Here is an 8,860-nt window from a genome sequence, read left to right on the forward strand (position 1 = left end):
CTGCGTCTTCTGCACCCGCATCAGCACGCAGCAGCAGCAGCGCCGCCGCCGCCGCGGCGGGGTCGAGCGCATCGACGGCCGCAGGTCCGGCGCAGCACCGGTCGCACCAGTCGCACCAGTCGCACCAGTCGCTCGCCAACGACGACGTCGTGTTCGAGATTGGCGACGATGACGAGGCGGACACGTCGCATGGCGCCAAGTCGAGGGGCGCGAGGGAAGAGGGGGGCAGCGAGGGCGAGAGGATGGGCCTGATGCACGACCACGAAGGGTCGCAGGAGACGCTGGTGCCGGGACGCAAGGGTGGCGACAAGCTCGACTGATGTCGTCTAGGCAAGGGGCTGAGCACCTCAAGAATCTCGCTGTCGGGGGGGAATGCGGTCGAGGTCGCGGATGGTGGCTGGTGCCGGCCAGAGCGAAGCAGGCGGGAGGTCGAGCGGTCACCGCTCGCAAAGTGGAGGGCGCCACGGGGGTGCCGGCCGAGAGGGGGCGCCGGCCGCAATTTTTTCCTCGCGGGCAGGGGCAGACGAGGTGCCGCGCTGCCGCCGCTCGCCAACTTTTTTTCCCCTTTGCGGTGGCCGCCCCGCCCTTCCTTCCAAACCCTACCTCGCACGCCTCGCCTCCATAGACATCACCCACACACACCAACACCCTCCTTGCCATTCTTTGCCCAGCTCCGCGCGACTCGCTCGTTCCTCCTGCCACCTTCCGAGACCCCGTCCACAACGCCGCATCCCGGGTCCTGCGCCGCCTCACGTTCGTTCCTTCCATCGAGGAGCCCGGAAAGCGTCCATCCCAACGGCTCCGCCTCTCGGGCAGCCGAGGACACCGCCCTCCCCTTGATCCTCCGCTATGGCCGGATCGAGAAGCGCTGCCAGTCCCACGAAGAGGGCATCGGCGTCGGCGTCGACAGCGACAGCATCGCCAGTGTCGGCACCGTCCGCGCCAGCGACTCCCAAAACTAAGCCAGTCGCCGGCCTCACGCCCAATCGCGCTGGAATGGCGGCTAGCACGCCATCTCGCCCTGCCGCCAACGGCGCCTCGGGCCATGCCAGCTCCCCAGCCTCTGCTGCAAAGCCTGCCGCGGCAGCCACTGTCGACGACGACGTCGAGATGAGCTCTGCCGTCGCAGCGCCCGCGTCGGCGCCCGGCCCCAAGCCCAAGAAGAAGAAGGCAGAACACTCGGGCACCCGGTGGTCGGCCCACGGCATGCACTGGGACACGCTCGTCGAGGGCAAGATGTCGGACCTGCCCGTCGTCTTCACCCGCGACGCCGACTACTTCTTCCTCGCTTCCAAGGCGTCGATCAAGATCTACTCGCGCACCACCGGCCAGGTCGTCTCCACCCTCTCGTCTGACGCCCACGCCCACACCGCCACCATCACTGGCATGCTCCTCAACCCGTCGAATCCGCTCCAGCTCATCACCGCATCGCTCGACGGCCAGATCAAGGTGTGGGACTTTCTCGACGGCGTCCTCCTCAAGAGCCTCGACGTCGGCCTGCCCATCACCTCGCTCGCGGCCCACGAGCTCTTCAGGGGCATGGTGTTCGTCGCCGTTCGAAAGCCCAGGCACGAGGCCGACAGCGCTGGCGACGCCGGCTCCGGAAAGGGTAGCAAGAAGAAAAAGGCCGGCAAGGGCCACGCCGGCGCCCTCGACGCCCACGACGACGACCCGTCCGCGCGCCACAACAGCATCATCTACACAGTCTCGCTCACGGCGACGGCGACCAAGGTTGCGCCTACGACGCCCGGCGCCGCGGTCAAGCCGGAGCTGCTGCGGATCGGCAAGACGCGCGAGGCGGCCGCGCTCGGCATCTCGCCCAACGGCAAGTGGCTCGTCGTCATTGGCAACCGCAAGGTCCAGGTGGCTCGGACGTCGAACCTGCGCGGCGGATTCACCAAGTTTGTCACGGCTGCCCAGGGGGCCAGCGCCGAGACGGGCGACCGCCTCACCTGCATGGCCTTCCACCCGACCGAGGATGCGCGGCTGGTCACGGGCGACGACCGTGGCCGGATCCGCGTGTGGTACTGCCTCGACGACCGGTACATGGCCGACACCGACGCATCGGGCGGCCCTGCCATGGAGCGGCATGCGCCCTCGACGGTGCTGCACTGGCACGCCCACGCCGTCTCGTCGCTGGCCTTTACTCCGAACGGCGCCCACCTGCTCTCGGGAGGCGAGGAGGGCGTCCTCGTCGTCTGGCAGCTGGCAAGCTCGGGCGGGAACGGCGCGTCCAAGGAGTTCGTGCCCCGCCTGGGCGCCCCCATCAGCAGCATCGCCATCGCCAACGGCCTCGACGGGCGCGAGCAGGAGTTTGCGCTCGGCCTTGCCGACGGCACCGTCACGTTTATTGGTTCGATGAACCTCAAGCCGACCCGATCGTTTTCGCGGATCAAGATCGACTCGTCGCGCCACCTTCTGTCGTCGTCGTCGTCGTCGTCATCGGCCAACCGGCTCGGGCTGGACAGCGCGGCGCGGCAGGCGGCGCTGGCCGCCAAGGCGCACGGCCTGGCGCTCGCCATACATCCCTCGACGGGCAACCTGGTGCTGCCCTCTGGCCATCCCTCGTCGATCCAGTTCTACGACGCCGAAAAGGACTCGAACGCCATGGAGCTCGAGATCGCCCCCTCGAACCGAGTCTCGCGCGCCGACGACGACCCGATCGAGCCGACGCGCGTCGAGAAGGTCGTCTTCTCCACCGCGGTCAGCGACAAGACGGGCGAGAGCGGAGAGTGGATGGTGACCTTCGACTCGCGCAACTTGGTCGACGACGCCGCCGCCGGCACCGCTGGCGACGCCGTCGAAGACGATGGCGACTCTGACGGCTCGGCCTCGCAGCAGCTCCTGCGCACGCGCGTCATCAGCGAATCGAGCCTCAAGTTCTGGCGGTGGGACCTCATCAACCGCCGCTATGTGCTCAACACCCGCATCGACCGCCCGCACAACGGCAAGCGCCTCACGTCGATCACCTTTTCCCCCTCGTCGGACGGCTACCTGCTGGTTACGACGGGACGCGACGGCAAGATCCGCACCTGGAGCCTGACGGCGCGCGCGCTCAAGTCCGGGCGCACCGAGTCATACTGGACCTGCCGCTCGTGCTTCCAGTACCGCGAGGCGATGCCCCTCTGCAGCTCCTTCTCCCCCGACGGCTCGCTGCTGGCCGTGGGGCAGGGCAGCTACGTCACCTTCTGGCAGCCCGAGACCAACCTGCTCCAGATGACGCTGAGCTGCCCGGAGCTGCGCCACCGCATCAAGCAGATCAAGTTTGTCGGCCCCAATGGGCGCTGGGTCGTCGTGGCGAGCGCACGCAGCGTCGTGGTGTGGGACCTCGTGCTCGGCCGAGTCTGCTGGCGGCGCGACCGGCTGGGCTTTGGCCCTCTGCAGAGGCAGCTGTCGGGCTGGTCGGCGTCGCCGGGCGGCGCCGAGGGCAGCGAGCGCGAGGGCGGCATCAGCAATATCCTCGGCGTCATCGACAACGACAAGGACGCCTCGACCTTCTGCCTTGTCATCAACCGGCCGCGCGAGGTGCGCACCCTCGTCGAGGTCTACCAGACGCCCAGCAGCGCCTCGGCCGCATCGACGACGATGGCCGGCCGGCCTCTGGAGCGGTACGCCGTCGACGGCCTCAAGCTGCGCCAGGTCATTTCGTCGAGCGCCTTGTCGCCGTCGTCGATCGCATGGTCCCGCAGCACGCCGGTTGAGGGTCCGCCGCGAGCGCCCTGCCTCATCGGCTTCACCCAGTCCTACGACCTCGTCCGGCTCGGCGACGCTTCGAAGGCTTCCCCCGCCGCCGGACCCTCGTCGTCGTCGATCCGAGGCATCGGTGCTGCCAGGAAGACGCTCTTCGACGACCTGTTCGGCCCGACACTGCTCGTCGGTTCCGCCGAGGCGGGCGACGACGACGACAACGAGGAACGGCGCGCCTCGGCTCTGGCCTCCGACGCATCGAGGGACGGCGCGGGCAAGGGCGGCATCGAGCACCTGTTTGCGACGCCGTCGCACCTGCTTCCGCCAGTCACCAGCCTGCTCGACTCGTTTGTCGATCGGGTGCTTCCGCCCCGCCGCGCCGCATCCACCGTCAAGGGCGCCGTCGGTGGAACCGCAGCGGGTTCAACAGCACAGCATACCGCCGGCACGACCGTGGACGGCCGGACCGAGGCCGACGAGGGAGAGATGGAGGTGGACGAGAAGAGCAAAGCGACCGAGACGACGCGGGAGCGCGACCTGCAGAAGGAGGTGCAGGACGTGCTGCTGGGTGACATGTCGTTCCTCGTCGATACGTTCCGGGGATTGCTCAACGGTACGTCGTCCTCGCCGCTCCCGGCCTGGTATCCTGCCTCTTGCTCGCAGCGACTGATGTTCCCTCCTCTCTACCTTCTTGCTATCGTACCCGCCCATCCTCGACTCGCAGGCAAACCATCCAACTCGACCTCGCCGTCGCCATCGAAGAAGCAGCCAGCGCACCAGGCCAGCCGGACGCCGAACGGAACGCCATCATCGACGCCCGCCCGCAGTGGCAAGAAGCGCAACCCTACGTCCTGATCCCATGCCATCCCATCCCCCGCTCCTCGTCCCACTGTCGCAATGCTACGCCGGCCGGCGTGACCTCATGAATGCTGCCTTCTCATCGTCGTCGAGATCGTGCTCTCGACTGCTCGCGTGATTTCCGACTCGGCGCGGCGCGACGTGGCCGATTAGAGATGCTTGAATGCGAAGGAGGGGTTGGTGGTACAGAGAGGAGGAGGGGTGGTAGGGGGTCCGCCGCTAGGTATCGCGGAAAGGGCAGCGGGTGCGCGGATGGGTGCCACCGCATCCGGGTACGTCGCAGATGTGTCTGTACTTGCACGTCCGCGCGCGACAGCGGAGGTAGTTGTAGTTCCGGCAAATCGGATCGACCTCGTCTTCTTCTTCCGCGTCGTCGTCCATGTTGACGCCGTTGTGGTTGTGCGGGAGGGCAACAAAGTCGGCTTGACGGCGCTGACGATCGTGGTTGGCGTTGGGCAGGGGACGGTTGAAACGATGCCGCTGGACGACTAGGACGAGTATGACTGGAGGCGTGCGTGGTGTGTCCTTTCTGGTTAGTGCCGCTCGCTTGCTGGCTCGAGAAAAGGGAGGGAGGAGCGGGGCGGGTACGTACCACCCAGAAGGCCGCAGAGGAGGAGGACGAGGAGCATGTTGACGCTCGTTGTACCGATGCTCCGGTTACGACCTGGTGAGGCGGGTTACAGACGGTGTCAGGGGTGAGCGATGCATCAAGCGGAGGATAGGTGAGGATAGAGCAGTGGCCCGACTTACTGACGTCGCTTGGTGTCGCCCGTCGTGCTGCTGGTGGTGGTGGTGGTGGTGTTGCAGTCAAGGTAGGGCAGGGTTGACCAGGGCTGTCAGAGACTTCTGGAAGAACAACCGCCCGCTGGCTCCGCTCCGCCTCGCCTCGCCTGGACCCGCTGCCCCCTCCACCCAGCTGCTACGGTAGCCTGGGACAGCCTTGCCCCCGAGATCCGAGTTGATCGGCGGGTGCAATCTAGCCAGCCCGCGTCGTTGCAGTCGACGGGCTGAGCTGCACCAACACGCTACAGGTTGTCGTCTGGGTTGTCAGCTAGGTGGCAAGCAGCGCTGGGCCATGTCGAGTCCTTTGAGATGGAGTAGGGTGTTGATCAACATGCAAGCTGCTCAGCGTGCACCCCATCCTCTGTCTGTCTCGTTGCAAAGGCGAGTAGAGTGAGGGCCCGCCCGCCACCCTCCACTCGACTCACGGCCTAGGTCGGAACCGAGCCTCGCTGTCAGAGAGGGTCCCTCGACGCCGTGCGTCGGGTCGCGTTGGGTCGTTTGCTCCTCCTCGCTCCTTGCCTCCGCACCACTCACCACCCGCGGCTTGCCACCTGCCGCCTCCCCGACCACTGACCACAGATCAGCGACCCTCCCGTCCACCATGGCGCAACGCAACCTGCCCGTCAAGCGCCACGACGGCGACCCCCTCAGCAGGGCCGACGTGCAGCACAACCTCCTCTGCCGCCTCTTTGCAGACACCCGCCGCGTCTTCACCAACCCGCGCCCCGGCACAGAACCACGTCCCGGCTCATCCAACATCACCCTCTCCAACGGCGCCCACGTACCCACCCCCGTTTGGCCCTACGGCACCTCCAAAGGGTGCACGAGGAGGAGCGACGAGACCCCCGAGGAGTTCGAAGCCTGGAGGGCCACAAAGGCGCGCTACGACAAGTGGAAGCGACGAATGGCCAGACGCGAGAGCGCAGCCCGCGCCGCAGAGCAGAGAAAGGCCCGCGACGCCATGGCGGCCGCCTCGTCGGCAGCAGCAGACGACGCCTCGCGCCCAGGGTCGAGGGACAAGGACAAGACGCCAAACGAGGAAGAGGACGAGCTGGCGGCCACCGCATCCGACAACGGCATCGACGACGACGGCGATCAGGCAGACCAGGCCGACGCTGCTGCCAGCGGCGACGAGGCCGAAGACGCCGACGACGACGAGCCGCTCGACGACGACGCCTTTGCCAAGCCCGGCTGCGACAAGCTCACCTTCAAGGAGCTCTACCTCGAGGCGCTCCTCAACAGCGGCAAGTGCACAAAGAGCATGCGCGACAAGATCATCCTCGACGAAGAGTACGCCGAGGACTTTGCCAAGGTCTGCCTGCTGGTCAACGTGGGGCGCATCAACACCACCCTCGCCTTCTATCCCGAGATGAAGACGGTGCTCCGCTCCTACCACCCCATCCCCTCGATGCAGAACAATGAAAATACCCGCCGCAACATGCAGGACGCACCCCGGATGAAGTCGCTCCTCAAGGCCGTGCTCCTCGACCACGAGCGCGCCAGCGCGCCCACCGCCGGACCCACGGCGGGCCAGCCGCCGCCGCCGCCCAAGCCGCCCAAGGTCAACCTGCTGAGCGACGAGGCGCCCGGCGACTTTCGCGAGACCATCAAGCGCTACCGCGACGGCACCCGCCCGCCTACGAGCGTCGTCACCCTCATCTTTCTCTTTTCCCTCCACGCCAACGACGTCACCGCCACCCACTTCCCGCAGCCGCACGACTCGCACGCCCTCTTCTACCCGCACCCCAGCCACCCGCTCACCGCCAAGCAGAGGGCCGAGGCGTTCCTCTGGCTCCTCTACCACTACCTCGAGGGCCCCGCCAGCGAGCCGCCTGCCGAGCTCGAGAACCCGTTTGACGACGACACGAGCAAGGCGGCCGCCAAGCTGGCCCGCGAGGCCTGGGATGCCCTCAGCGAGCAGGACAAGCAGAAGCACGCCGGCCTGCCGTGGAAGGGCCTGCCCAACCCGCAGTGGGCCAAGTGGAAGGCGCAAGAGGACAAGCGCAGAGAGTCTGGCGGCGCCGGCGCGGTCGCTGCTGCCCAGTCAAAGGATGGCGCTGCGCACGGCAGGGCCGAGGCCACCGGCGACGGCGACGGCGATGTGTCGATGAAGGACGATGACGCCGGCGACGACGCAAAGGCGACTTCGGCCGACGGCGAGATCCTGGTCGAGCCGCCGTCGCACACCCACCGGCTGCTGGTGCCGGCGCTCGATGTGGTGCCATTCGAGCAGGCCGTCGCCGAAAACCTCGACGCCGAGGAGGAGGTCCGGTGGGGAAAGCAGATGCAGTCGGAGCGCGCCGCCTTCTTGGCCAGGTTCCAGGAAGAGGAGGCGGTCAAGAACGCCGGCGGTCAGGCGGCTGGTAGCCCCGCACCGTCGACGGGGACCGCGGGAGGCAAGGGGAGAGGGCGAGGGGCGCTCGCCAACCTCAAGCGAGAGGAGCACGACCGCGGCGCCACTCCCTCCGACGCCGACGGCAGCTTCGCCTCGACCGGCCGCGGTCGCCGCCGTGTCCACCCGCTGGCATCGGCGACGTCGGCTCCGGATCCGAAGCGCTCCCGTATCGCGCAGGGCTACGACGACTCGCCAGAGACGACGCCGTTCCACCACTTCCCCGGATCAGACGGCGCGGCACTCGACGACGGTGTTTCTGCCGCCGGCTTGGCAGGCGGAGGCGGAGGCGGAGGGGACGACTACTACGATGCGGCCGCCGTCAATGCGACGCGGACGCGTCCGTCGCTGTGGGACCTGGACCTGTCGCTGTCGCGGGCGCAGATGCACGAGTCGCTGCCGCAGCTGGCGTGGACGCGGATCCTGGACCGGGCGCAGCGCGGCGTCGGCGATGCGTGCTACGAGAGCGACGACGACGAGTTTGCCGAGGAAGAGGCGCAGGCGGGCGAGCGTAGCCGCGGCGAGGTGCTGCGTATCCTCAAGAGCCTGCGCGCCGTCGTGCCCGAGGACGTGTTCAGGGAGCACAACGAGGCCATCGCCCAGGCGTGGGAGGGAGAGGGTAGGAGGATGGCGGCCTGAGGCGCAGCTGCGCTCTGCCCGCGCGGAGGATCCGGGTCGGTTCGGTTCAGGAGGCCGAGGTGTCGTGTGATTGTCAGCGAGCGTCATCGCGATCGACTCATACCATTCGCACAGGCCAGATCGCAACGTCGCTGCGAGACACGAGCGAGCGCGAGGGGATAGTCGGTCGTTGCAAGCAGAGGGCGGAGAGGTGGAGCTACTTTTTGGCCCTCTTCTTCCGCTTCTTGTGGGCCGACCCTGCCGCCGAGGGTGTCGCCTGCTGCTCTGCCGCTGCGCTTTTGTCCGACGCCGGTGTAGAGGTGCTGGCGGGCTCGTCGATCTTGCGTTTCGCCGGCGTCTGCGGCTTTTCGTAGCCTGCGAGCAAATCGGCAGTGGGCGAAGAGTGGTGGGATCAGCTTCTGCGCTCTCTCGCTTCCTCTCTCTCTCTCTCTCGCGCTGCATCTTTGTTCACATCGAGGCGGGGGGGGGGGGGGGGGGGGGGGGGGGGGGCGGCACTCGACC

At 67.6% G+C, this 8,860-nt stretch overlaps 5 protein-coding genes across 5 annotated transcripts in view; 3 read left to right on the top strand and 2 right to left on the bottom strand.

Annotated features, from left to right (window-relative positions):
- The window catches only part of PFL1_03259 (uncharacterized protein), a gene marked incomplete at both ends in the record, with an annotated part of 2,960 nt that extends 2,640 nt beyond the window's left edge, over positions 1-320 (top strand). Inside the window, one exon of the mRNA XM_007880776.1 lies at positions 32-320. Coding sequence (XP_007878967.1) covers positions 32-320 — 289 coding nt within the window. The remainder of the gene's footprint in view (positions 1-31) is intronic.
- A 529-nt stretch (positions 321-849) lies between these two features.
- Positions 850-4,542, top strand: PFL1_03260 (uncharacterized protein; the record flags this gene model as incomplete). The annotated part of the gene is made up of 2 exons (XM_007880777.1): positions 850-4,300; positions 4,412-4,542. 2 exons carry the CDS (start codon positions 850-852, stop codon positions 4,540-4,542), a joined length of 3,582 nt encoding a protein of 1,193 aa, XP_007878968.1.
- A 222-nt stretch (positions 4,543-4,764) lies between these two features.
- Positions 4,765-5,174, bottom strand: PFL1_03261 (uncharacterized protein; the record flags this gene model as incomplete). The annotated part of the gene is made up of 2 exons (XM_007880778.1): positions 4,765-5,048; positions 5,138-5,174. The coding sequence occupies 2 exons, from the start codon at positions 5,172-5,174 to the stop codon at positions 4,765-4,767; spliced, it is 321 nt and encodes a 106-aa protein (XP_007878969.1).
- A 755-nt stretch (positions 5,175-5,929) lies between these two features.
- On the top strand, positions 5,930-8,359 carry PFL1_03262 (uncharacterized protein; the record flags this gene model as incomplete). Its single annotated transcript, XM_007880779.1, has 1 exon — positions 5,930-8,359. One exon carries the CDS (start codon positions 5,930-5,932, stop codon positions 8,357-8,359), a length of 2,430 nt encoding a protein of 809 aa, XP_007878970.1.
- Positions 8,360-8,555: 196 nt separating this feature from the next.
- The window catches only part of PFL1_03263 (uncharacterized protein), a gene marked incomplete at both ends in the record, with an annotated part of 1,545 nt that continues 1,240 nt past the window's right edge, over positions 8,556-8,860 (bottom strand). Inside the window, one exon of the mRNA XM_007880780.1 lies at positions 8,556-8,713. Within this exon, the coding sequence (XP_007878971.1) occupies positions 8,556-8,713 (158 nt within the window). The remainder of the gene's footprint in view (positions 8,714-8,860) is intronic.

Source organism: Pseudozyma flocculosa, assembly GCF_000417875.1.
Source record: "Pseudozyma flocculosa PF-1 unplaced genomic scaffold scaffold00010, whole genome shotgun sequence".
Classification (NCBI taxonomy): Eukaryota; Fungi; Basidiomycota; class Ustilaginomycetes; order Ustilaginales; family Ustilaginaceae; genus Pseudozyma; species Pseudozyma flocculosa.